Source organism: Exophiala aquamarina (assembly GCF_000709125.1).
Source record: "Exophiala aquamarina CBS 119918 chromosome Unknown aczIA-supercont1.10, whole genome shotgun sequence".
NCBI classification, from domain to species: domain Eukaryota; kingdom Fungi; phylum Ascomycota; class Eurotiomycetes; order Chaetothyriales; family Herpotrichiellaceae; genus Exophiala; species Exophiala aquamarina.
Window position 1 is genome coordinate 781,240 of NW_013550578.1, and position 27,377 is coordinate 808,616.

The window sequence follows — 27,377 nt, forward strand, 5'->3', positions numbered from 1 at the left end:
CACGTGGCACTAAAGGGTAGCCCCTCAAGATAACGGAGCAGGTGACAGGCTATATATAATAGAGGTTGAATCTTTGGATCTGCTCGGAAAGTAACACGTTACTTTTAACCTTTAAATCGTATCCCTTGTATTGGTCGTATTTCAACCCCATACAGATATGATAGAGTAATGCTGGACCGTAAATCTTAGACGCCGTTCGTCATAGGGTATATACAAGACACTGTCCCCAAATTCTCCGAGTTGTAAGATTGACCAACCATTCCCAGATTTTTCTTCAATATTTCATGGCTTGATGAACTCTCTGTTTGAATCTCGCGAGTACACCGAAGAAGTAAACCACAAATCTTCACAATCATCAAGCAGATAAAATCGTTGGTTGAGGTTCACGCAGGACATAAGATCCAGATGTATCACAGTCGGAGGGCGACTGACCGGTGTGTGCTAGTTTTGGCGGACAGACAGCCCAGATATCGTCGCTGATGTAGTCAGTCGTACCATTCAGTGGCTGAACTGTAAGAGCGTCCTCAATTTCTGTATCTGTTACCTTATCATCAATATTCGAGCTGGAGTATCCAGCGTCCTCCTCGTCGGATTCGTCACTATTCCCATCAATAGTCGAGCTGCAGTATCCAGCATCGTCCCCGTCGGACTCATTGCTATTCCCATCAATTAAAGGGCTCCGCTGTGCGTCGAACTCCCCCTCCTGTTCGTCGTCATACTCATTCCTGAAAGTAGATTCATCCTGACTAGCTCCATCGGAGGTCTGTACTCGGTTCACATTAAGGGTCTCTTGGGATTGTCGGAATGGTCGGGCTTGATTCGGACCCAGAGTGGACGGAGGGAAAGACCTCCTTCGGGTGAAGGGTGTGTTGGCAGTGCTCCTGGCGCTGAAATCATAATCAGAATAATCATCATCCAAAGAATCCTCATCCGAAGAATCGCCATCGTAATAGTCAACATAGTGTGACCGCCGTGAGGTATGTCGAATCCAATCCGAGACTTTGTCGGCCACACTAGTGTGGCCGAGTATTCTACCAAGCCGCGCAGTTTCCAATGAGCCTTCTGTCAGCATCTTTTGGCGAGAGCCGCGGAGCAACTCTCGCAGTGTCGCATTCTGTTCGTCTGGAGACGAGCTTGCCGACAAATATGGCAGTGGTAAATCCATATAATAATTCTTAGAAGTCGAAGGTGCGGTGGTCGTGGTATCACACAAACAAGGACGTTGAGTGATATGTTCACTTTCCTCAGCGCCAGAAAAAGTTATGGTAACAATGCTAATAGTCTTGTGTATGGGTAGTTTCAAAGATACGCACTCATCGAAGACCCCATACCTTAGGAAGGATGGAGAATAATGCTAGTGGTACTCTAGCCTTTAGTTCATGCTAGCTAGCAACGGGTAGGTGTGACTAAATAGTAGTGGCTGCTAATGTTTTGGAGCACTGGAGTTGGTTGGTTTCCGCATGACTACATAGTGGACCTTGCACGAAAGGATCCCTGCAGTTTTTAAGCGGGTGTTGTTCAATGACAAGCGAGCTAGATGTTTGTGTAATGGCTATTGTACAACACACGATCCACGTGCCCACCAAGCGGCCCCATCTCTGAGCGGAGCTTTTAAGCGAGATGGAAACCCCTACAAGAGAAATTGGCCATCAGCTTCTGGTGACCATCTAGCTACAGGATTTACGCTTTTCAGGACCACGAGGTCGGGACTTCCTGGCAGCATGACGATGGGTATTGGCGGCCAAACAAAGTTAATTGCGGGACGCTCCATGCTTTTAAGGTATTTCCTAGCATCCCACCAATGAAGTCGACCATACGGGACATTGTTCAAGTGTCACTGTGAAAATGGGCAAGGCCTTGCTATAACTAGTGAAGGCCGCCTCGCAGCCTTTGGTAAAAGATCTGTTCAGCTGCATGGAGCCAGCTTGTCGGGAAGACGGAGCTGTGCTAGTGTACGATGGCTTGGCGTCCAGCGCGGCCGGATAACACGGAGACTTTGTGGATTAAGCGGAGAAGTGGGTTCCCGTCATCTTATGACGGAGGCAAAGACCCTGCATAGTGTAGGGTCGCCTCCATGCGGGTGCTGCAGTCCTTAGTTCTGTGTCAGGCTAGCAGTACGTCATCGTGGATATATCTATGCATGGCCTCGTCATTTTGGCACATTGGCTTGGGGGCAATTTCCAACGGACAGTACCAGATCACATTAATTCTACGTACTATACGGAGTAACAGAGTGAATATGGACGACCTGAGTCGTACGAGTATGAAATGAACTTTGGGCAATATTGATATCTTTCCCACTCGAGATTCAATTGGTTACTATCTACGAGGTACATCGGGGTTGATGCTGGCCTGGCACAAACAAAAGATGTCTCTAATTCCAGCCGTAGTCGTACCAGGCTGAAGCGTGAGGCCTTGGTTCGAATTGAGTATATGGTATCCAAATATGAATGACAAGACAATCTGTCGGTTCAGGTGACGAGATAGCAAATAGAGGAGTACTCAAGCTTTTCATGATTCTTTTGCTGCCATCTCCTTCTAGGGAGAATTGGAAAAGCCTTCTCATCTCTGCTGAGCCTAGGTAGAGAGGACCAAACTTGAGCCATGAAGTAGTGTGTTAGATTCAACTAGTGTCAAGGACTGGAAACGCTCTCTTTCCACCCCTACATACAAACAATTAAATGAACGTGAAAGGGGTATTCCGTAATTACTTGACAGAGCTTCCTAGATTACGATGACGTAGATACTAGTACTAACTGTGTACATTGTTCCACAATACATTCAAGAATGCCGCATTTCACCTATAATAAACGCGTCAAAGTAGATAAAGTGTACTAGGATCGTAAAAGTCTATACAGTCTATAATAGCTAGACAATATTAAAGAAGAAAGATCGTCTATGATAGAGAGCTTACAGATCGTGTCAGACATAGCGCGCCGAAGTCATGGGAATTGGACCAAGAGTTTTGATTTCGTGGCCATGAATCGCAGAATGGAATTGTATTGCGTGAGTGTGATGGAGATCATCCAGCAGCTGGACATCATCAGTAGCTGGTAAGCCGCTCACGCAGGTTACCCTCGACCTTGGCATGACTGAGGCCATCCAGTCGACCAGGCGCTTGAAACTACCTGGATCTATCGGATTTTTGTCAGTACGGGCTTTTCTGTAAGTGGCCTGCACATGGAGCAATTTGGGCTCTAGATATCTACTATCGGCGAGGACTCAGACCGTGATTCTCCATTTGGACCGTCTTGCTCAGCTTCCAGAGATGTTTTCTGCGGCTTGTTCGATTGCTTCTGGATGTTACTCCTCGTAGACCGTAATAGCTAAGTGGATGGGAGAACATTGAGAAGTGGCTACTTTCAATAAGGGAGCAGGACTTATGTAGCTGTGTAGAAGATTCTCAGATTGAGCAGGTATGTGGAGCTCAGAAGCAGACCAGGATTGTGTTCTATAGCTGGAGACATCTGCAGCGTGAACCTCGAGAAAAGTACCTTGTCCCGCTTAGCCTATTTGACCTGAAGAAAGAAAAGTTCAAGTGCCACACAGCACTCCAACCTCATCCATGTGATGCATCCAAAAACATGGCAACCATTAAATTACTACCAAGCATGGTACACACCTGGGAGAGGGTACGCAACGGTTGAACCATCGACTTGAATTATGATTGACGTGCCAGCCACATAGCAGTTCTGATCTACTAGCGCACTCTTGCTTAGAAGGCAAGCTTGTCGGTTCTCGATATTGATGCGCTGGTACATGTCGTAGAAGCCAAACATTGGTGTTGACTTGAAAAAGTTGGAGTCTGGTCAGCTTTCAGAGCTGCGATGTCTGGTACCGTGATTTTCACATTCGTCATCGTCCCATTATCGGCGGTCGTGGTGGTCAGAGTAACGGCCCCCGCTTGAATGTTGTTGGTATCCTGACGAGGGCGTAGCAGAGATGACTCGTCTCTCTTAACGAAGCTTAGGCTCATCCTGCTAAGGACAGATAGCGTGAGCCCACCAATGCCAGTCGCAGGGGCTGCAGCGGCGCCGACAGGCACAAGGATAGCTGCGGCGAGGATAATAAGACCCGCCCCCAACAAACTATATCCAACAGCCCACCCGGCACCAAGAAATCCGCCCTTTCTGATGTCGACTGTGAACGGGCCGTTGGAAAGAAACTTAGTGATCTCCCAATTCGATTGAGAGGGGTCTCTCAGTTCGTAGACATTGTAGCCATCAGCTGTTGGTATGGCAAACTGTTTCCAGAAATCTTTGCCAAAACATGAACGGGAGCAGTCCATTTCGATCTGGTGGACTGAATATGACGTCTTTCCCAGCTGATAGGCAGGCAACAAGAACTTTCCTATGCCTGGATAAAGAGTCTTTTCCAGATCGTCAAGACCAATATAAGCCTTGAATGCTTGTAAGTAGGTATTGACATTGGTATAATCCGAACCGTGGTCTCGAATTTGGTCAGTACTCCGATAGGCGCTATAGTATGCCTTGAGGTTGTCTAGGTTGAAATCTATGTAGATGCATTTGCTAGGGAATGTGAAGGCCTATCGTGCCATGATCGCGAAACCAACCCATAGTGAAAGCTGGTATATGTGGCAACACGTTTAGGTTCAGTTCAGAAGACTTAGACGCTGCCAAGATGGCATCGTTCTCCCAAAGTTGGACTGCTGAGACTTAGTAGCAGAAGCAGACTTGTCATAAGGGACATAATTTCTCCTAATACTTCACTCCTAATACTTCGAGGGGAGTACACAACCTTTCCTGACTTGACCCACCAGACTATACTGTTGCTGCACACAGGGCTGTCTCTTAGGCAACGTTTTAAAAAGCGGAAATCATTGATGTCGTAGAATCTGAGCTCACGGAGGATGTCACGACTCTTTCGGCTTGAGCAAAGCGTAAGGCTTATGAGATATACCCGACCACCGTGCGAAAAGAAAGCGTGCTTTGTGGAATGCACGTGCAGGATGAACCATACAATAATCGGTCCCAAAGTTCAAGGTTCTCTAAGTGGAAGATGATAAGTTCATGGATAAGGCTTTTTAGACATCATACGGCTCTGTCACGCCCAGCAATCTTTAAACTGTATCATACGGGTTCTTGAAGGCCAACAGCCGACCACCCGTGAACGGGGCCATATCTCCAGCCTCTGTCCATACGAACCTTAAGCTTTTGACTATTTGGTAGTCTAATCTAAGCTTGAGAAACAAGTTTAATCTACTGTAAGGTTCGGCATGGGAACGTGCCACCTCGTGAGCAGAGCCCCACTACCGTACCTATCACGCAGGGACTCCACTCACAACACCCGGGCCATGCCAATTTGCAATAGCATTTCCAGAATCCCAAGAGTTCCAACCCCCATATATTAGCCAGTTATTGGTGGCAAGGACGTAGGTTTTGGCTTTGAGGGCTTTAGTGGCTCAGATAATCCACGGTCCTCGACAAGACCGGTCCTGGTACAATGCACCATTGCACCCAGCTTGCGACTTCGATGATGATCGAGAAGTTTGGCAAAAATCACCTCCATGGTATATAAGTGCTGGTCCTCTGAGCCTTTGACCGGGACTCTGAGCGTTCTTGTTCAACACATGACCAACAAACACTGCAAAGGCATTTGCAATTTCTGAAGCGAAGACGTTCATCGATTTTTGACAAGGATGGCTTCAAGAAACTACAAACTCCAAGCATTTGGGGTGGCGAGCCTGGCATCGCTTGTCTATACCCACCCTTTGAGCGCAGAATCGACACAATCATCCACGGTATGGCCTGACAGGAGCGCCTCGTCCCCCCACTCGAGCTCGTTGCCCGTGAGATCGAACAGGCCCTTCGCAATTGCCGGGACGCACGTGCCACGTGCTGACACTCGCTCTGGCGGTCAGTCGTGGACTACCTGGACAGCTTCGCCCGACATCAACAGCTGGGCCTCGGTCTCTTCCAGCACGACCGTCTCAGCTTTTTCGTCCACATCTTCTCGCGCTGCGGGCGCTCAGTCAACTTCAACTCAAAGCGTCAATCTATGCTCCTCAGCCTCGACCAACACGACGACAAATCCCAACGACGAGAACCTGGTTGGAATTCCACAGTCAGGCGACATCATGATCCTGCCCCCGGACATCGAGGTCAAATTGCCTGAATCCCAGGACAAAGAACTCTTGCAGCACGTCGACCAAGTTCTCTCGGACCTCTCCGGAGCCGGCATCGGCACCGCTAAAAACAGCACACTCAACACACTGCTCGCCGAGGCGGTCCAGCCCGGCGGGATCGCGTCAGACATGCCGAACCAAGAGGTCGAGACGCCGTGGCTGAGCACACTGTTCGAGACGTGCTTCGAGGGCGAGTATTGTATGTTTTTCAACACGACCACCAACAAGGTCGTGAATATCTTCCGCTACCTGGGGCAGAACAACCTACATTCCGCCACAAGTACATGGGACCGGCTCGCACGGTCTGTCTATTCACGAAGTCCTCGGCCTGGGCCTGCTTTTTGCTCCCAAGTTCGAGTCCGGAGCTCCCGCTATCTCGCTGAGCTTTTCTAGTGATGGAATTTACATCAGCATCCCGAGTTTGCTGCGCATGTATGATTCTATCAAGGGATGAAAGGCTTGAAAGTATGGGGGCTGGGGGTTTGAGCCGGTGTGTCGTTCTGCTTTACCTGTCTGAGCGTTTAGCGTTTCACTTCGATTTCTCAAATTAGGGAGACAAATATGATATATGGTATCACTGGGATTGATACATATCAGCGAAAATGATTGCTTGGTAAAAAGACAAAAAATTTTACTTGTTGCATGCTATCTTTCCCTTGAAGATTGACTCTGTGACGTGGCCACTAAGTTATAATCACTGCAGATAGCCTTGCACTTGCCGTGAGGGGGTGAGAGACCCAGTAGGTAGAAACACTCCAGACCGCGAACTGAGACCATCATTTCCCCCTTTGTTGGCCGTGACCCTGATCTGTCTGTGCATCGCAAACTGGTAGAATCCCACGATGTGGCTTGGCCGTCAACCCTTAGACCTTGTATCTAAAATGGATGTTCTGCTTATCAGTCAAGTCCTCGAATCCTTCCAGCAACTCTTCCTCCTGTCGTTCGGCGTGCAGACCTTGACGATCCCTCGACTTATTGATAGAGTAGACCCACGCGGTGTAGATGACCTGCAGGAGAATCAGAGCACAGTAAGTTCCCAGTAAGCCTCGGATGGCAGAGAAGTACCGGGGTGACTCCCTGGGCAAAAACATGTGTGGGCCTGCGATGTTGCCGCCGGCGTAGAAGATGAAGAACAAGCCTATCACCGTCGCTCGTTTCGTGTGGCCTGCCGTGTTGACGCCGGGTAATGTCCATCCCAGCACTATTGGGCTGCCGAGGATGTTCTGCAGCCAGCAGCAGGCGACCAGGGCGTAGCGGTGCTTGATGTCGATGGTCAAGAGACCGATTAATCCCGCGATTCCGGGTAGAGAGGATACTGTCGCGCCGCATTAGTATGGACTCGTGCTAGCAATATATTGCCAAGCGGAAGACCAACCTATGATGGAGAATCCAAGTAGATTCTTCTTGGTCGAGAGCCATCCAAAGAAAACACACCCGATAATTTCGAATGCGCCGCCTGGGGTCTGGAGCAAGGAAGTTCTCAGAGCATTGAAGCCAAAGCCTTTGATTAGACTGGAAGCGAAGTTGGCCACGCTTCCGTTCAGAATGCCTGTACAAGCTCCCATGGCCAGGAGAAGATAAGTGCGGCCGTCGAGAAGAGCTTCTTTGATTTGAGCTCGGTTGATTACACGGTGCTTGATACCCATCTGGTTTTTGGACACCCTCCATACAGCAACCATTCGTTCATACTCGGTCAGCATTTTGGCGTTGTGGGGCCCGTCGGGGAGATAGACAATAATGACGAAGCCCCATACGAATGTCAACGCTCCCACAATCTAAACCAATTAGTTAGATCTGATGGTTTATGGAGGGCGAATTATTTACCAGGTAAATCAACTTCCAGCTCGAAACCGCAAGATTATCAGCATGACCCGCTCCATAGGCTAGAAGCGCACCGAGGATACTCGAGACACCGTTCGTGGAAAGCCATAGCGAGGTCCGGAAGGTTTGTTCCTCGCGTGTCCAGAGCATAGATGTCAGAAGAACGAATGCTGGTGAAATTACACCCTCGAGCCAACCAAGGAAGAAGCGAATCGTAAAGAAGCCGCCGAAATTGGCCACTGTGGCTTGAAGCATGCAAACCGTTCCCCACACGAACAGCATACCACCGATGAGTCTACCAATGGGATACCGTTGTAACACTATATTCCAAGGGTATGCTCCGAAGAGCCACCCGAAATACAGGGCTGAAGCTACCCATGAGTAATCATCGCCAGTCATATGTGTATCCGCCTGGAGACCGTAGGCATTCGAGTAGTTCAGACTGCGAAGATTGAAGTCAGCATCAGACACAGATGAAGGATGCCATTTTAATTGCTTAAGGTTAGACATACGTTTGTTTGTCCAGGAAGCTCAACATATAGGTAGTCATCATCTGTGTAGACTCTTAGCACTGAATGACATTCGATACAGGGCAAGTTGGGCATACCATGGGGATCACTAGAAAGTCAAACTTCCGGCGAACTTTGATTGCATCACGTTCAAGTTGTTCTGGATCATACTCCAGGGCTTTCTTCAGAAGCTCCTTGCCGAGAAGGTTGGGGTCATTTTTCTGCTCGCTGAGAAGCAAGAGCAACTTCTGGGACTTGGAGGAATTTGTAGTGACTACAACTCCAACTCCAACTTCGACTGCCGGCTCTGTCGTTCGAACAGGTTCTTTCTCCACGTCTGCCATATCTGTGAAATATGAGGTTGAGGGTTGTAGATTCGCATGACTGAGGGAGGTACCGCAGTTGAGCGACTCTTATATGGCGTCGGTGATGCCACTTTGGATAAACCTGGCGATCGCACCACACAAGGTAGGATATGTCCTATGCATGTATGGTCTCCAGGAGACACTAAACCCAAATGCCACCGGTAATAGCTTGAACGAGATAAGACTCTTCTAGAAAGAGCAAAGATCTTCTGCCCATATCTGGCATATTAGCTGCAGGAATTGAGGTCATGTCCGTCAGTCAAAAGTCATTCATCGGACTGGGCCCGTAGCGCTCGCTTCGGTATTAGTGAGCTGGCATCTTGAAGGAGGTCAGGGTCTACTGTAGATAGGAGCCATCGGAAGGCTATGGCCCCTGTGTCTTAACTATAACTGCTACGATAGACATGGATAGTCACGTGCCTCTAGTGCTATACCTAGACATACTGATATTGTGCAGAGCAGTAATCGTCCCTTATGAGCAGAGGATTGACACGAGGCTGTAGCTTGGTGAGGGTTGAAAGTTCGTCCACCCTTTGAAGCTAGACTGTTCATTGTTAGTCAGCAGGCTCAGTCCTCATGAGCTGTCAGGGCGTCAGTACAATCTTACAACACTTCAAAGAATTTGATGGTACGCAAGATCGGTTTTATGGCCGGCAAGAGAGTCTATCCTCGCACTAATCCACCCGCCTTGACAGGAGTGGTTAGAGACATTTTTAGTTATTCTACGCATTTGCCAAAGCCTTCAGGACTCTGCTCGTCCAACGCTCAGCGGACTCGTTTTCAACATCGGGACCATGGTTTGAGGCATTAGTGTGGCTCGGAGATCGGCGAGAATTTTGTGCGAGTTGTGCCGTGCTTTTGCTCAGTCCACGATTCAGTGGATTAGGAAAGAACAATCTAACCTCGCACATATTGACTCGTGGCAGACAAGGGGCGTTGCTGGAGTCGTCGGCGACTTTATGGTGGGGTACCGAAGAGTTGAGTGATAGCAACTGATAGCGTGGGAGGCGATCGCCTGCCAACCACGATATGGGTGGCTCTCCAATTCGATCTATTATCAGAAGATTCCCCGCCCAAGAGAGGGGACTCGCAGTGAAGATCTAGTGATACGCTATCTTTTGGCGATGTTTAAAATTCTGGAAAGAAATAGCTTGCTAATACAAATTGTTCGTGGTCTTATGGCTCGTTATTGGTGTTGAGAACAATTCGTAGGTAGATCAATCGAGGCCGGGTCATTTCAGTGGCACAAGACCCGAGGCTGCATCTAAACTCGCCGACGAGCTAAATTGTCCGCTTCTATTTACTCAATTAAATCAAGAGTAATATCGTCTGCCACCGGGATGCGTAAGAACTCTAGCTCACTTACGCTGAACATCAAATTCTACATCACTTGGACGTAGGCACTGCCAGACGCAGGATATACAGCAAGGAAGATGATTGCGAAAGATCCGAATCCAGCTGACGGAAAACAATGGCAGAAAACCCATGCTGCCAAAAAAGCTGAACAAACAAGCAGAATTCCGAAGGACTGGGTTTTACCAGAAGAAAAGTTTCCAGCCGAGACAACAGTCGATGTTCGTCCTGTAGCCGCGTCCTCTGGCATTCTGTCCGACAGGGAATTGAAAATCACGGGCGAGCAATATGACGCGACCTCCCTTGCTGTCGCAATTGCACAGGGTCAATTCTCTGCAACTGAAGTGGTGACTGCATTCGCGAAGCGCTCTGCTATTGGCCATCAGATCTGCAACAATCTCACTGAGATCAGTTTTTCCGATGCTCTTGAAGATGCCAGAAAGCTGGACGCAGTTTTTAAGGCAACTGGAAAGACGATAGGACCGCTGCATGGTTTGCCAATGACATTTAAGGTAAGTTGAATCATCTTTGAACAATCCTGATTGAGGAATAGCTTATAGGGGTATAGGAATGTTTTCACTTGAAAGGGTATGACGCAAGTAATGGATACATATCAAGAACGTTTGACGCATCGACATTCGACACTCCTCTTATCGCGCTTGTGAAATCTCAAGGGGCTGTTGTTCTAGCGAAGACGAATACCCCGCAGACAATGTTGGTTGCCGAAAGTCACAACAACGTCTTTGGTCAAACCAGAAATCCAGTCGTCAGCCATCTGACTTGTGGAGGTAGTAGCGGTGGTGAGGGTTCAAATATGGCCTTCCGGGGAGCTGCTATAGGCATTGGGACAGATGTGGGAGGGTCGATCCGGTAATGTTGCTGACATGTTTCGAAGGACCCTTGGACTGACTTGTGCAAGTATTCCCGCGGCAGCAAACGGTGTGTACGGATACAAGCCTTCCTTCGGAATTCTTCCTATGATAGGGTATGCGGCTTCTGGTTGGGTAGGAGCAAACACGGGGATTCCAGCGGTCTGTGGCCCTCTAGCAAATTCAGTGAGAGACCTTCGACTTCTTACTCGAGTAGTCCGAGATTCGAAACCATGGTTATTTGACCCAGCTGTTATTCCCAATGTCATGGAAAGAGGAACAAAATCGAGAAGACCGATTATTGGGGTAGTTCGCAAAAGTGGGTTGACACCGCATCCTCCCGTGTGTAGAGCTATCAGTGAAGCTGTGCGAAAGCTCACCACAGCCGGTTTTGTGGTCAAGGATTTTACACCGCCTGATTTCAATGAAATTAGAAAAGTGACGAAGGAGCTCTTCACGTTGGATGGTCTTTCATACCCAAAGGGCCAACTTGAGAAGGCAGCTGAGCCTGTAGTCCCGTCAGTGGAGGCGATCGGATTCTGGAGTATCCCAAGAAAGACCCACGAAGAAGCTTGGGCGTTGAATGCCAGAAAATTGGCGATTCAGAAGCAGATGCTTGACAGCTGGCAAATGGCTGGCATTGATATTGTGCTTGCTCCAGCTGGTCCTCACACCGCGGTCCGACCAGGCGATTGGACTAATGATATGTACACCGTTGCATGGAATGCAGTGGATGTGAGTGACAATTCTTTATGTTTGGGAGAGCGCTGACACAATATCGAATAACTAGTATCCGGCTGTAGTGGTTCCATTCACTATGGCTGACCCAAAGTTGGACCCCGTGGACGAGAAATTTGTTCCGATGCATGATCTTGATAAGATGGTTCAGGAGCTCTGTGAGTTTATCTCAGCACATCACTTGTGACCCTTGTGAGCTCCTATGGGTATGTGGCTGATAAACACTAGATGATCCCGAGTTGATGGCAGGTGCTCCGGTGGCCCTTCAGCTTGTAGGCCCGCGACTGGGCGACGAGCAATTGTTACAAGACGTCGAAGATATTGACGCCGTTTTGAACAATTAGCTCCCAGAATTTTCATGCATATCAATTATAAACCATTGGAACAGATTTATTGCATGGCATAGTGGAAGGTAAAATGGACCAAGACTTCAGATAGGGAGCAGGTCGTTTGGATGCTGCTCGCTTAGTGTCATCCAATTCCAGTCTATGGCGTTGTCTCTAGCATTCCAGACTCGATTGATCACGAAAGCTCGTGTCCGTGTAGAAGTGACTGTTTTCCGTGCGCGGCATACGGCTCCAAGCATGTAGCTCGCTGTCATTCGATCAGCTTCATTGCTCACTTCGCATGCAGCCAAAAATATAGGCCATAGGGACATTTTCAAGTCGTCATCCTCGCCACTAGTGTGCACCATAACTTCGTATGCCATGGTTAATGCAGCTTGATCTGCCTCTACTGAGCTTCCAGCTGGATTGATAAGCCTATGGAGGTAGAGCAATGCAGCGCTTCGGTAGGCATTTGCGTGCATCAGAAATTTACGCGAGGACTGAAATGACAACGTCGAGTCCACGGTGGGATGCCACAGCTCAAGCTGCGATTGTAGCTGAGCTGCCCGTTCAACCAGGATTATAGGATCATGAAGGGCCATTGAAAACGTGAGATCCTCGGAATTAGGGCTAAGGAGGCCGTCGGGTATCGGTGTCCTGATGTCCTCAGCAAGAGCGCAAAGATCGCCTAGAATGGGCATCAAGGTTCCGGTATAACCCATGAAACGATCAGCATGCTCTTTAGAATGGTCATCAAGCCAGTAGGATGTCGGGATACGAGGTCGGTGGAATCTGACTAATGAAATCATCATGTCTTGCCTCGCTAAAGCGCGAATGAAATATTTTGACAACTGCGTTAGCTCAAAGCCTCGGTTGATGTGATGGTCTAGCATCATGGAAAGATTATCCAACAATGATGGCAGAGCGGACATCTTCTCAGGTTTCTCACTTGTGTCAATGAGCTAAAAGACGTCAGTGATTTTGGGAGGGGGACATTGATGAAGATTGATGTTACCTCTACTGCGCACAAACCTAGCATAACTGTCAACAAGAGCTCCAAACTGACCCCTTGAGAGTCCAAACTGCGTAATCTAGCTAGTATCCTAGCTCTTCGATTGGGAACCGGTACCATGGCTTGCGATTTGTGGTCCTTCAGGTATGCCTCTCCAATTGCTGACAGGGAGTCACCCACTGCCATTGGACTATTCTGAAAGACTTTTAGTACACAGGAGTTCATTTCGTTGACGAATTCGCTGCCAAAAACCAGTTCGGTGGGATGACGTGTAAAGTAGACCTCGATAAAAGGCTCGTCGGAGGGATGTACAGTACCAGGAGGTATGTTTGACATTGTTTTGAAAAGCTGCGGTACTGGAGTTGGCGCTATTTCAGTCGAGAATGGCGAGAAAGGGGCTATGGCTAGATCATCCGTGACCATCGGGCTGCCGACTGCCGGAGAAGCTTGGACAGTACCTTCGCCAACGCCATTCACTTGGTCTTCCGCGGGGATCGTGGTCACCAAAGGACTTGCAGCGCTGTTGGAAGGTGTTTGCCCAGTCAGGGATGCGCGAGCCTTGTGGGCTTTTGTGACTTGGGCATAGCCACTACACTGGCGGCCGCGGCGCTTACAAGTGCCACACGAGGGATGAATCTCATCGCACTTGACTTTGGCGCGCTTGCAATCCAGACAGCCATGTCTTGAACGAGTTGCCATGATGGGCGCTCAGAAACATTCGATATGTGTCATGCCTGTATAATAATAGTGTGTTGCACTGGATCGAGAGTGTTGCATGCTGGGCGCACAGCCAAATGGCCGATATAGATTGGCGACCGCCGCCACCTAGGAAAAGTCAACCTCGGGACAACTTGGAATGGTTGACGCCGTTTGGAAGAGTATCAAAATTGGCGAGACCCAGGATTGGAGGGACAGTTGGAGTATTGGAAGCCCAGAGCCCTGTGGACCATTCAAGGTAGCATAGATCGAGAGTTTAGCAGGTCAGAGAACGATTTCCAAGGGCAACCCCTCGTAATGAACGTTCGTTGATGTCTTCGCCCACAGAGGAGTCAGAGGGCGAAGCAAGCAGAGGTTGACGGGAAGCGCCAGTGCGATGAGGGCAAGGCGAGACGGGGTCGAGGGTATGCCGGGAAGGTGCAAGCGCAGATCACGTGATCTTGGAAATCGCCATATGCAAGAAAGCAATGAAAGTCTTGGCACCCCACTAACCCAGTTTCACTAGCGTGGCTCCTGCCCCAGATTAAAGCTTCTGGCATTTGGCCTGTGAGTCTGACTGATCAAGATATCGGCACCCCGAAGCCACCCAATGTTAGTCCAGTCGCTGTGACGCAGGTGCCAGGGTATCGCCAGGGTATCCCTCCAACAGGTTGCACCATACTCGCACTCTGTGCTTACTTTACCCCATCCTTTCCCTGTGGCCTAGCTCTATCAAGTGTTTTATGCGGCGGCTATCATATTCTCAAGAGCCTCTGTTATCACAGCTGTCCACCCCAGCAAGAGGCATCTGTATTATTCCATCAGCTTTCAGCATCCATCTCAAGCAGGTGCTGAACGGATGAAAAGAGCCATCAGACAACGGTGACGACAAAGTCGACCAAGATGGCTGGAGTATTTTCCTGGCTGTGGGACTGGCTCTTGTGGATGTTCTGGGCCACTGAGATGGATGTGACCATCGTCGGGCTGCAGAATGCTGGCAAGACAAGTTTAGTGCGAGTGCTTGCGGTAGGTCCCTTCGTGTGCGAACGCTCACTCGCTCCTCGCTAAACATCTCATCCTAGGGCAATGAATTCGCGAGCGACGCATTGCCAACAGTGGCTTTCAATAAGAAAGAGGTCAAAAAGGGCCATGTGTCCCTCAAGTGCTGGGATCTCGGAGGTCAACCGCGATTTCGAACCATGTGGGAACGTTATTGCCGAGGAGTCAACGCGATCGTCTTTGTGGTCGACGCAGCAGATCGAGACGCGATTCCCGTGGCCAAAGAGGAGCTACATGCTCTTCTATCAAAGGCAACACTTGAGGGCATTCCATTACTCGTCCTTGGTAACAAGTCGGACCTGCCCATGAAATTGTCTGTCGACGACCTGATCGATCAGCTCGACCTCAAAACCATTGTGCATCGCGAAATCAGCTGCTATGGAATTAGTGCCAAGGAGGAAACGAACCTGGAAGCCGTGCTACAATGGCTTGTTGCCAGGTCTGGGAAGTAAAAGGCACACGCGATATTCAGTTTGTTCTTTGCTTCCTCTATTTTTCCATTCTTGGTTACTGGCTTGTTCTATGGAGCTTCTGGAATTTCTGCCTCGTGGGCACATTGATGCACGAATCACTATCAAAACGACAACCTGTTGGATCCACTGTAGACAATGGCCGGGCGTCAGGACGAGTAAGCAGATGCACATGACACCAGACACGCTGATCTTGTCATCCGGATGCAGGAACGGGAGGCTGTAATTACTCAGAAGCCATGCCGGGACATCCGCACCGCAGCATAGAGCCCGACTTGGTGAGGTCAGGTGACCAGGTGAGGAAGGTGCATCATCGGAACCTTGAGTGAAGCGAGGTCGTCGCTGTGATCGTGGAAGGGGAATGGCGAAGAGTGGAAAGTGACGCGTTGCCAAGAGCATCGCCTTGTTGTTCGTCACGTCCACGGGTACGGAGGGAAGTAGCGATGGGGATGCCAAGGCTTGGGATGGCTTGACTCCGTATCATGATTCATGGTATGTCGCGGGTGGGAAGATGTGTTTCGTCTCAGCAAAAGCGTTGGTTGGAACTGCCTGGACAAACAAAGTATTTCATAATCTCGCTGAGAGCCACCATGCACGCAGGCTGTACGGAGTACGAACTGCTTGATATCAAATACTCTTTGGCGAGCTGTTTAGGGGACCAGCTCAACCCGCTCCTGCCTGTGGCTTGAGGAAACTCTGTTTCAAATGCCCAGGGCTTAGCGTCGGTTAGTGCGCACCAGTGGCCCAATCGTGTCCAGTAGACTCCGCCACCAGTGACGAAGTGTGGATGGGGCAAGTCTTAGTGTTGTTGCAGGTTTCGTTCATTGCGCTGTGGTCGCATGTGGGTGCCTGTGCTGTTGGGCTGTTGATGCGTTTTGGCTGCGCCTCTTCCTCTCCTCTCCTCTCCATCCAGGCCGTCCGCTACAGTACGAGTAATTAGTCGTATTCGGCCCTCGGAAACGGATGTTGTTCGTCTGAGCACTGGGCTCTGAGCGCTTTATTCCATCAACAGGCGCATGCATCATATTCCTCTTCAACTACATCTCTCCCCAGACATTCATCAAATACTCCCACACTTAGATCGCTCTGAACACCATTTCACAGCCTCATACATTTGACATTCTCTGCGTATCCTCGCCACACCCGTCCACTTATTGATCCACCAGACCCAGTCCTTGGCGCCTTTCTTTCTTCCTTGCCTCGAAGTTCTTGATCGCTCTTGCGTATTGACATCACCAATACTCCGCACCCAGTCCCCAACTCTCATCTGACGACGCCATGACTCTTGTCGCACGGCAATATTACGACGTGTAAGTCCTCTTTTATATATTCTCCAGTATCCTCAACCCCGATTATACGCCTTGGTCTCTGTTGTCGCAGGTCCATCAAGCAATAGCATTCAAGCGATCAAGCAACTCCTACATCATCCGTTAGACACACAGCAAACCCAATCACTAATATCCTTCGCCATGAATAGATGCTACAATTCCCTCGGACAACCCTATCGTTGCCGGTCCACATGGAACAGCTGGGGAAGATGGCTTGCGCTTGGTCTCATTGTGTTTGGCGCATTTCTGCTCTTCTTCTTGTGCAGGCAAGTCCTAGTCACCACATTACATTCCCCGACTCATGCTAACCTCAATGCTGCAGTTGCTTTAGCGCACGAAAAAGGCGCCGTGCGGGCCGGCAGCCCTTTTATGGGACAGGTTGGGCTGGAAACACACCATTCGGCCATGGGCAGGCGCAATACAACCCAAACTACCAAACACAACAAGCACCACCGCCACCAACATACAACCAGACTCAAAACTATGGTGGTTACTATGGAGGGGGAGAAAATCAAGGCTACTTTGGTGGCAATCGACAGGCCGATGTCGAAATGACTTCACCTCAAAATGCTCACACCACTCGAGGAGGTGATAACGTTTACACACCACCCCCTGGACCTCCTCCCAACAAGGTCTAGAACGCCATAAGGGATAGGCTTGGGGTGCACGTGACTGCAATTTCTGCTCGATTTTAAAGCGAGATAGTTGCTCGGGTGGCAAACCCTTGGATTCGTGTTGGGCATGGGCGTTTGGGAGCACGACCTTGCATGGGGAAATGGGCGGAACTTGTGTACGATTAATATGACAATGAATCTCTATTACCCCAGGCAATGCAAGATTATGTGGCTTCTGGCATTGAATGGATGGTCACCACGGGGTTAAAATGAGGATTGATAACAAGAATGATGGTTGTCCGCTGTTTCATTGTGGGATAGATTGCAAAGTGGCCTCGTGTCATCATGTCCTCCTTTGTGCGATGATATTGCACATTAGAGCCTCATCTTGTACAGGAGTTGTCATCAGAAAACCTTCTTTTGAATTCCCGTATTCGTGCTTCTGGGATGAAAAATGCTCCATATTGCCTTTGTCATGTGTTGAGCATCGGCATTCGAGAAGAACAAGAATGAATTACATGGCGTTCTCTGACAAGGATCCGTGTTTCAGCATGCCCTGAATTCTCTGGGCAAGGGGGAAGATCTGCCAATGCGGAGCCCTCAGGCTACCTGGGGCACAGCTTATTCGTTCTTTGGCCTCCCACCCAGGTTCCTCGACGCCCCTCCAAGACCCTGTAGTGCCCCTAGTACTTAATGGCCTCGACCTGATTAGGTGCCAGAGGCACGCCCTAAGGTGGCTGTTCCATGCTTAGAAACCCCCCCAGGACTTGTTCAGAACGACGACCGGCCTGCCCCAGTGCTGCCCTCCAGGAAAGGGTTACGAGTCCTGTACTACCACCGTTGAAAAGTGTTGCTCCGCCTCCTTGACTTACACAATCCCCTCGAACTCCCACCACTATCACCGCCATCGCTTCGTCGTCTTACAGTATGTGCTTAGAATAGCTCATTGTCCGTTCTCTTCGTGACTTCCTTCCTTCACTGTCTTTCTTTTCTCTATACCACTCGCTTTCTCTCATCGACCTCATCTTGATCTTCCTCGCCAGCCTTCTTTCTTGTCGTCAATCGCTGTGCACTGTCCGCCGGTCGGCCCTTTAACTTCTCCCGCGCGATATCGCTATCCCCATAACCCAACCACCTGCGCCCGACCAGCCTGACAAAAATAAGATCACGATTACACCGATAATCTAGCTTACATCGGCCCCATTCTGGTAATCTCACCTTTACTTGAGAGCCTTCCACGTCTATTTTCTCCCAAATCTCAACACAATTCATCCAACAACTCGCCCGTCATGTCCGACATAATAAACGAGGTCCAAAGTGCCCCAGATACCTTTACCAGCTGGGACAAATGTATGGACAAGGCTTATTGCAAGTACGTTGACGAACATGCCCAGACCTGTCTTTTTCTACTTGCTAAGCACGTAACAGATGGCCTGCCATCGTAGGAATCGTAATTGGCTCTCTCATCCTCCTCTCCTTCCTCTGGTGTGTGCTCCAGTGCATCTGTTGCGGTGCGACATTATGTAAATGTTGCTGTGGTGGCTGTTCAGGCTGTGGTTCGGGTGGCCGAGATCGACGTTCGAAACATAAAGACGATTATACGAGGATGCCACCGACACCATACGGTGGTTATCAACCTGCTCCCGCTCCAATGGCCTATGGTCCGCCCCCAGCCACTTATGGTGCACCTCAATTCGCTACCTTTGACGATCCTAGCAGAAAGCTCCACGAAGACAGCCTTCCCCCTATGCCCAGTTGGGACACTGCTACGAAGAGAAGGGTTGAAGATACCAGTCCTACCCCGAACGGCGACCTTGAGATGGGCCGTCTCGAGCCTCAGGGACAAGGCCTACGAGGCGGCTACAACAGTGTTCCCAACGGCCCTGTATCACCCCACCCCGACCATTATCCTAATAACACGGGCATGAACCAATCCTACAATTCGGACCTCGGAGCCCAAAGCATGGCACCCAACCGAAACCAGTATGATTCGTTTCAAGCCGTACCCCTAAGCCCTCCACCGACCTATCGCTCTAACTCTGTTGCTCCATCGTCCACATCAGACAAGTTCATGTCTGGGACTGCCAGTCCCAGCCCCGGCGATTACAGTCGTCAACAAACATACCACCAATCTTCTTACGCGCCCAGCATCACGAGCACGAGATATGAGCCACAGCAACAATATGCTGCATATGGCGGCCAGCAGCAATATCAGGCGGAGCCCCCCAGCTTCCTCCAGCCTGGCCGCAGACCAGTCAACGGAAGCTACAGGGAAGTCTAGACCAAAGTTTACTGAAGAATTTCGGGTTTACCAAGGCCCTAGGCTGGCTTGATCTGCAATTGGAGCATACAGGGCTAGTCAATAGGGCGCTCTTTCTACTGCCTCCATTCTTCCAGTTCGGCGCCTGCTCAAAGCCATGCCTAAAAGGATCTCTGACCCCAGCGTTTTACGTTCGAGTCGGCCTTCCAGAACGCAGCTGTCCATGTCTGGTTTCCTCCAATTGTGATCATCGAGTCTCAGAAATGTCGTATTGTTCCCTAAGAACAGTACATCAACAACAACTGAAGCTAGTAACAATTTCTAAGCTAGAAGAATGCAGACACCAAATGAGCGCGAGCCAAGCTCGAGAAATGAAAAGAGAAATTCTCTAACGATATACCGCTTTACGACCACAGCATCATCCTTTCACCCTTATATTCAGAATCTAGCGCTTGGGGAGGGAGACAAAATGGGCTGAGAAAGGAAGATTCTTCACGTTACACAACACTTGCGCGTCTGTGCCACATCAAGGTATCATCTTGTACAATACTGTCAACTTGTAATCCCAGAGCAACGGCTTCTAGCAGGAGCGAAATTGTAATTCGTCCATACTGGTAGCAGATGGGCAGGCCAATGCCACGCAAATCAGTGCAGCGGCATCGGGAAGAAATCAAAAATCTGCTAGTACCAGGGCATTGACCAAATACTATTATTGACTTACAGAATCCCTTGCTCCATTTTCGGCCCTCCTGTTTAGCTTCTATGCGCTCTGCTTTACGATATAGCCTCCTTCCTTCCCAGCCAGTACGCGTATCTGCTTAACTACACTACCTGTGTAGGAAGGTGCGCCCTTCACTCCACCTGCCCAGGACGACGCGACCGCGTTTCTGCAGCGTCGGCTCACGAACGGGCCGATTGTATCTGAGTACAACACTATAGCACGCCGGTACTATGGATGAGCGAGTATGAGCTAAGCACAGAGCCTTGCATGTCATATGCAAAGTGACCGTTTTGTCGCTGCTCATACTAGATATAGATATCTCCCCACGTCGGGAACCGTTATTCCTCGAAAGAGCCAGGACATCGGACTTACGAGCAGGAACCAAGAAGAGATGAGCCATCTTCTCCCAACTTATTGTTGAAAAGAAGCGTTGTGCATGCCGCGGTGTAGGTACGTATATTCCATTCCATTCCCACTCCCACTCAATAACCTAGCCGCGAGACTGGTAGCCTGCTGACAAGAAGGATGCATCCCGCCGTTCGCGGGCCTGATGGGATGGACGGCGGCGTGGGTTTGAAGAAGAGGTGCTCGTCGCCCTACCATACCATCCCCTGGTTCTGGTTCTGGTTCTGGTTCTCCTCCTCTTCGTCCTCCCCCTTCGTCCGATTACAACTCATCTTTCACAGCATGGTTCCCCTCCTTCCCCGCCACCGCAGCGCCATCCCAGCCAGCATCGGAAACAACAACATCCCTGGCCAACAAGGGAATTCCACCCACAGCAGCTTGGCCAGCAAAGTCCTTCGTTAGCGTGAGTGCACTCGCCTGCCGGAGGAAAGTCACACCAAGAAACAGCTCCGGCTCCCATTTCCCCTTGAGCTGATCGAACGGCAGATCGAAGACCTTGAAAGACACATCGTGGAATTTCTTCAACTTTTGCGAGGGCCCGGCGAGGAGGTCGAGTTTGATTGTTGAGTGTGGGCTGGCGAGGTAGCCATCGATGCCAAGGGCTACGGCTTCCTGACGCGGTGTTGTCTTTGGGATGGCGGTCAACGCCGAGGTGAGGTTGAGCGACTGGATGAAGAAGCTCGAAATGTAGTTCTCCATCAGTGCGAGGTCGATGTCGGCCAGCAGCGTCACGGGGTCTTTGGACGCGGTCTCCACCACGACCGGTATCACGTCTTGGTTCAGGCCTGCGAGCTCTGTCGTGTGGAAGTACGCTGTCAACTCGAAATCCAGCTCTGTGCTGCTGCCAGCAGCAGTGGCGACAGATTCTTCGGCCTCTGCATCCTTGGCGGCGGCTGCTTTCGCATCGTTGGCTTCTGCCGCTGCCGTTGCACGTACCGATCCCGTGATCGTGGTAGTAGTGCTTGTCGCCGCCGGGTCAATGTGGACAGAAGTAAAGATCTTCCGCGCGCATACACATGGACAGCTGATACCACACTCCCGGCCACAGTCACCAGGGCAGTCTGAGTCCGGTCTACCAGGGAAGAACGGAGCAGGCAGACCTGGGCGACCACCGGGGCGACCTGGAAACGAACCTCTCATACCGCCAGGAGTATATGTTGGCACCGTGTCATCTAATCTGCAGTGGCCATCAGGGCATGAGCGCGAACAACAGGCTCTGTCGAGACGGAGCACAGCAGTAGTCGTGACGTCTGAAGCTGCGACCCTAGCGGTGGGCTTGTCGACGCTGTCAGCGGGTCGACCGTTGCAGAGCCCGATGGCACACCCCTCCCCACAGCATGCTGTTACCGCTTCAGGCGCGATGTGTGGATTGGTGAATGACTTGAAGATGGATTGGATGCTCGCCGTTGCCTTGGGGTCTAATTTGACTCCTTCTTGCAACGCGGCCTGGCCCGTCGCTTGAGCGGATAAAGCGGCGCTGAGCACGAGTGCGATCGTTGATATCAACACCATTGTGACAGGAATACTGCGTGTAGCAAGTCAAGCGGTGAGGAATTTCAAACTTGAAATAATCGTGTGAAGATTTTTTCTCTGGCCAGACAGGGTGTGATTCCAGATTTCAATGAATCCTGAAATAGCGTTTTAATGATGATGATTTAAATAAAACAGAGTGCTCCGAGGACGGCAAGTCTGGGACCAATGACTGTGCAAGGACGCTGGACTTTTGTGTCGATCTAGAGGCTCAGACACAACCAAAAGGCCGCGATCCCAGTGAAGGCTCTCGCCGGTTTTATAAGATAACTTAGGTAATGTATCTGAAACAGCCCCCCCTTGGGCGAAGCGGTCTGGATACGTCCAAAGTTCTGCATTGTGGGACATACCCCGGTCCCTGGGGTCGCCGTAGCCTTAGGGCTGAAGGGTTCCCTAGGTCTTTTTGGGCTCTCTCGAGTGACTTCCAATGCACGTTGTCCAGGGGGGGGGGGGACGATTGAGCCAAACAACGAACGAGTACGAGCATGGAAAGTAAGGTAACAGAGCCCCCTCAAGGGCGGACGGCCACAGACCAATCGGGGAAAGAAGCTCGATGTGTTTTTGTAGTGCAGTCCCAAGTCAGTGATCTTCATCGCCGGAAACTGGGTTCCTTTCTCAGCTGGATGGGACGATCCCTGAACGATCTACTTCAGCATCACGTTCCAGAAGGAAATCCGGCCGAAGGTAGATGGTTAGGCAAGCCATGTGGACGAAACGCAACCTCAGCGGGCGAGCCTTCGAAGCTGACGTACTTGTAGTTGTACCACGCGAATGAACAACCAACCCATACATGATGATTATGCAAAAGCCTCGAGGAAAACAAGTCCCCTGGTCCTGTTGGAGAACTTCTCCAGGGGCCACAATGGCATCCAGAGCCCTGTAGGGTCCCACGTTGTGGCTGCGGCTCGCCAGCGGGTGGCCTGATTTCTGGAGCCCGCAGTTTTGGCCCCGTTTGGCGTGGGATGAATTGGGACTTTTGTCGGGCCAGTATCGTTGTTTCGGAGGTGAGTTGCTCCTCAAAAAAGCCGATTGCCACATGCTCCCAAGATGATCTCAGATGCCTGTTGAAGTTCCTTGCATGTGCTTTGATATCATTCTGACCGCTTGCCAAATATGGTTTGTGGTCTTCTAACTAATTAATTTAGTGGAGAGTTCCCGCCGTTTTGAGGGCCCCTTGGGAGTGAAAGATGCTTGGGATCGATAGGACGTCTTTATCAGCGTATCTGGGCCGCTCCAATGACCTGCTATCTTGTAATTGTAGGGAAGTATAGTGGTCGAATCTACAGTGCATTCTGGTGGGCGCTGGATCCCAGCATCGTTCGTTTCATGAAAAGTCGTAGCCTCAAGGAGAACACTAAAGGCGGAAAGTCTTAAGTCCCAGCCTCAGACAACCACCCTGAACTCGAACCCTTGCTGCTCGTCACCGTCTACGAGGATCCTCCTTGTCTCCTTCTTCAATAGCTGAGTCACATCTTCTCTCGACAGGCCCGCACTTCTCGAAGGGGGGCCTGGCTGATCTCCAAATGCTGCTTGTGATAAACCAAGCAGACTCAGCTTTGAGGCGATGTCCTTGACATTGTACTGAGCCGCACGGTAAGCCTTGACGGCAAGCGCCAAGCCCAAAACAGGGTAAGCAAAACTCCATGCGATCAGCAAAGCAAGGGGGGCGATCGGTACTTTTGATAGCAACATATGTTCTCGATGTTGCTGTTGCAATGCCGTCCGCTGGCTGTTGTATCCTCCAATCTTTGCCAGTACTTTGGATGAGTACAGGCTGCCGAATTTGCCAAGGAACGATTCTGTTGTGGTCCCTGTCATGGAGGCTTGGTCGATAAAATCTTGGAGATCAAAGCTGCCTCCACTGACTGTAGAATAGAGTTGAGAGCCGTGGAAGATCTCGAGAACGCTGCCATTGGTTGTTGGTGTCATGGAAATGTTGTGCAGCGTCTGATTCACCCAGGTGTAATTGACATCGTACGAAGTTACTGCGCAGTTGACAATGAAGTCGACGATTGAATCATATTGATCCCTCTTGGTGTCATTCGTGGTCAACATCTCACTGTTAGACTCAAAGGAGGAGTACTCAATGCGGCCAGCTAACCCCAGGTAAAATGGGTTGACCAGCTGGGAATCCTTGAGTGGAAAGAGACTGAGATCGAAAAGTCCTGAGTCGTTCCATCCTACGGTGTTGTACACCGTCTTCATTGATGAGTCGTTGAAGAAAGTGTACATGAGGTTTTGCGCCGGTTTGTACATTAGGAATGACCGATATGCGTCAGGAACACGCACGGAGCTTACGTCGCTCACATTGGGAGGCTTGCCAATTGTCCCATGAAACATGTCTGAGCAGCTGAAGTTAGTGTAGACCTCGTTCGGCCCCCAACTGGCCATGTCACAGCTAGAGGCTGGTACTAGTTCGCAGGTTGTGGAAATGCCGATTGTAGTGGCCTGGAAATCAGTTTCGGCTGCGATTGACTCATCGGACGCGGTTAAATATGCAATTTCTGTCCCTTTTGACTCCTCCACATTCGCAAATCGAATCGCTGAAAGCTGGGAGGTATTGTGCATTAATCTGCTAGCCTCAGTTTGCTCAAAGTTCTTATTCGGATCCACGAAGTCGTACTCGACAGAGCATGGCAGCCCAATTTTCTCTCGGTCGAAACTTAGGCAAAACTCCGAGACTCCTCGACCAAATTCCTTATCGGGCTCTGCTTGCACGAAGACTTGGTCAAACTCGACCGTCGAAGTGGTATAGTGTAGTACCGCGTCGCTGATGGCAACCCCGCCCGCCAAAATGATACTCAAGGTCAGCATCCAAGCAGAACGATGTAAAACTGGAGGGATTCCAGCCCGGTGCTTTGGATTCATCAGATATCCAAAATAAGACCGCAATTGATCAGTGGCTGCCACGAGGATTCCGATCAACAGGCTCATTTGAAAGGGAGTTGGTAGTCTGAGAAACTCCGAGTTACTTGAAGCAATTTTAAGGTCCCTAGACACAGGCAAAGCCGTAAGAGCCATGATATAGGAACCAAGCAAAGGTGCAATGGTGGATAGGAAGCTCGCCACAAAGACCAACCGTGCTGCCATGTTGTTAGAACATCAATGACAGACCATGATCAAAAGAAATAGGAGGCTTACTAGCTGAGAAGTTCACCAAGATATATCCTCCACCTGTTGGATCCGACAGTGTGGGATCAAAGAGATTTGGTTGAGGGCTGACTCTGAAGCTAAGAACCAGTGCAAGTAATGTAGCAGCAAGGAGTGCTATCGGTATGCATATGATAGTAGATGGCGTTAAAATTGACTGAACATGGTCTTTGGTTGCAGAGATCTGGAGCTCGTCGCCCTCAACGTGATAATTATCAGCCTTTGGACGGATCAACGATATTCTGTGTCCCTTCTCCGGGGTCGAGATATCATTTTGAAACGTCGAGATGTTGTAGATACCATTCTCGCGTAAGTCTTCATTGGAAGGCAGCTGCAAATTGACATTCTCGTATGTTCCGGTTGCCATCCGTTGATAGAAGGGAAGAGTCTTCTTCCGATGGTCTCGGTGCTCTTCCATGGCTGCAGGAAATCTTGAAACCGCACAGCAGAGGAAGGAGTAAAGAGCTCAAAATCAGATAAAACATGTTTGGACCCCACTGGTAGATATTCGTGGAGGACAGGATCTAGACCCAACATGCTTCGCTCGCGTACAGCATTCGTTCGTTCATTTCAGACAGGCCGGTGATTCATCATCGTAATATAGCTGCTCTGCAATGACAGTGGTTCGTGACTGGTGGTTCACAGCCTCAAAGGCTGCACTTTAGAGGGGGACCCATTGCAAGGGTCCACCGTTCGATTCCTAGGCATGATTGGCGGGAGCATTTTGCTAGAAGGAACACCAAAGGTCCCGTCGCAAGTTCAGCTGTCGGCGATCGCTGGCCCACTCACGCGTCGATACGAACGGACAAGTGTAAGCCCTAGATTGAAGCAACGGTTCCTGTCCTGGGCTTTGCAACCTTTGGTCCTGTTGCTCTTTTCCAACACCGCAGTTGTTGTTCCGTCCACTATTTACTGGTGTTGTCGGGCATTTGCAGATCACATGACGACACGTGCCTTTTCCACTAAAGCGGCGCAAAGTTTCGGCGTTTTCGAGCTCAATCAAGTCTCGACCTCAGTCAGCATTTCTTCGCCGTTTCGAGCACTGTTTTGGAGCACTGTTTTCGTCTTCCTCATCATGCCCTGGGTTTCCAACCGGCGGAAATTCCTGTGGCTGTGTTTCTGTACTCGTGGGCTGCCATTATTCCGAACCAGAGGATCGTGGAAAAAGGTATTATCATCGTGCACCGAAAACGTGATCAAGTCATGGAAAGGCGAAGTCTTCAAAAATATGTTCCCATAGCTGCATCACATAGGCGCCTTGATGTAGTCTCATTCGAGCTCCGCTCGCTGTTCGTGGTAAGCTTCAGTTCATGGCAAGCTTCAGTTCATGGCAAGCTTCAGTTCATGGGAATGGATAAAATGCAATCACGTTTGAGCACCATCACTTGCAAGTGGCACGCACGGGTGCCACGGGTGCCACTCACCAGAAGGCAACCTCGCCAAACCCGTGAAGTAGAACTCCAGTATCGATTCAACATAGTCTACTTCACCTGAGGCAGCCCAAATAAGACCGGATTTTTGGCTTTCTGGACCAAGAGATGCACGCGCCTTTTACAATCCTTCATTTCACATTGCCCTCAAGACCAGCCTCAACGAGTTTCCTTTTTCAACTCTTTCTGTGGCAATGTTATCGGACAGCACGTTCAACCAGCAATTTCTCCTCACAGCCAATTCCACCATCCCATCATTGCACCATTGCAAATCCGCAGGTTCAAAATTGTGGAGCGTGATGGAGGAGTGCAATCAAGGTTCGCAACTCCAAGAACTAACACTCGTATGAATTGAAAATATTGACGGAAATGTTAGTGATCGAAATAGAGTGTCTCATATGCCACGAATGCCTGGTCCATGACCCTAATCCTCAGAAAGATGATGGTCAGCGAGGTATCGATCTTCCATTTGAACGATCCGAAGCATGCTCAAGCTGCAAAAATTGGACACATACCTATTGCCTCTCGCTTTGGTTCGATAAAGGGTATCTCGCAGAGAGATGTCCTCATTGCAAA

The 27,377-nt window shown here is 50.0% G+C and overlaps 8 protein-coding genes across 8 annotated transcripts; 4 read left to right on the forward strand and 4 right to left on the reverse strand.

The window, feature by feature from the left end:
- Positions 1-7,008: 7,008 nt before the first annotated feature.
- Positions 7,009-8,519, reverse strand: A1O9_09568 (uncharacterized protein; the record flags this gene model as incomplete). Its single annotated transcript, XM_013401538.1, has 4 exons — positions 7,009-7,460; positions 7,521-7,920; positions 7,970-8,408; positions 8,479-8,519. The coding sequence occupies 4 exons, from the start codon at positions 8,517-8,519 to the stop codon at positions 7,009-7,011; spliced, it is 1,332 nt and encodes a 443-aa protein (XP_013256992.1).
- Positions 8,520-10,273: 1,754 nt separating this feature from the next.
- On the forward strand, positions 10,274-12,144 carry A1O9_09569 (uncharacterized protein; the record flags this gene model as incomplete). The annotated part of the gene is made up of 5 exons (XM_013401539.1): positions 10,274-10,705; positions 10,762-11,063; positions 11,113-11,797; positions 11,853-11,958; positions 12,029-12,144. 5 exons carry the CDS (start codon positions 10,274-10,276, stop codon positions 12,142-12,144), a joined length of 1,641 nt encoding a protein of 546 aa, XP_013256993.1.
- Positions 12,145-12,230: 86 nt separating this feature from the next.
- Positions 12,231-13,837, reverse strand: A1O9_09570 (uncharacterized protein; the record flags this gene model as incomplete). The annotated part of the gene is made up of 2 exons (XM_013401540.1): positions 12,231-13,088; positions 13,142-13,837. The coding sequence occupies 2 exons, from the start codon at positions 13,835-13,837 to the stop codon at positions 12,231-12,233; spliced, it is 1,554 nt and encodes a 517-aa protein (XP_013256994.1).
- A 900-nt stretch (positions 13,838-14,737) lies between these two features.
- Positions 14,738-15,345, forward strand: A1O9_09571 (arf/Sar family, other; the record flags this gene model as incomplete). Its single annotated transcript, XM_013401541.1, has 2 exons — positions 14,738-14,860; positions 14,917-15,345. The coding sequence occupies 2 exons, from the start codon at positions 14,738-14,740 to the stop codon at positions 15,343-15,345; spliced, it is 552 nt and encodes a 183-aa protein (XP_013256995.1).
- A 1,487-nt stretch (positions 15,346-16,832) lies between these two features.
- Positions 16,833-17,329, forward strand: A1O9_09572 (uncharacterized protein; the record flags this gene model as incomplete). The annotated part of the gene is made up of 2 exons (XM_013401542.1): positions 16,833-16,951; positions 17,014-17,329. 2 exons carry the CDS (start codon positions 16,833-16,835, stop codon positions 17,327-17,329), a joined length of 435 nt encoding a protein of 144 aa, XP_013256996.1.
- Positions 17,330-18,594: 1,265 nt separating this feature from the next.
- On the forward strand, positions 18,595-19,586 carry A1O9_09573 (uncharacterized protein; the record flags this gene model as incomplete). Its single annotated transcript, XM_013401543.1, has 2 exons — positions 18,595-18,677; positions 18,734-19,586. The coding sequence occupies 2 exons, from the start codon at positions 18,595-18,597 to the stop codon at positions 19,584-19,586; spliced, it is 936 nt and encodes a 311-aa protein (XP_013256997.1).
- Positions 19,587-20,952: 1,366 nt separating this feature from the next.
- Positions 20,953-22,203, reverse strand: A1O9_09574 (uncharacterized protein; the record flags this gene model as incomplete). Its single annotated transcript, XM_013401544.1, has 1 exon — positions 20,953-22,203. One exon carries the CDS (start codon positions 22,201-22,203, stop codon positions 20,953-20,955), a length of 1,251 nt encoding a protein of 416 aa, XP_013256998.1.
- A 1,401-nt stretch (positions 22,204-23,604) lies between these two features.
- On the reverse strand, positions 23,605-25,789 carry A1O9_09575 (uncharacterized protein; the record flags this gene model as incomplete). Its single annotated transcript, XM_013401545.1, has 2 exons — positions 23,605-25,304; positions 25,363-25,789. The coding sequence occupies 2 exons, from the start codon at positions 25,787-25,789 to the stop codon at positions 23,605-23,607; spliced, it is 2,127 nt and encodes a 708-aa protein (XP_013256999.1).
- Positions 25,790-27,377: the final 1,588 nt, after the last annotated feature.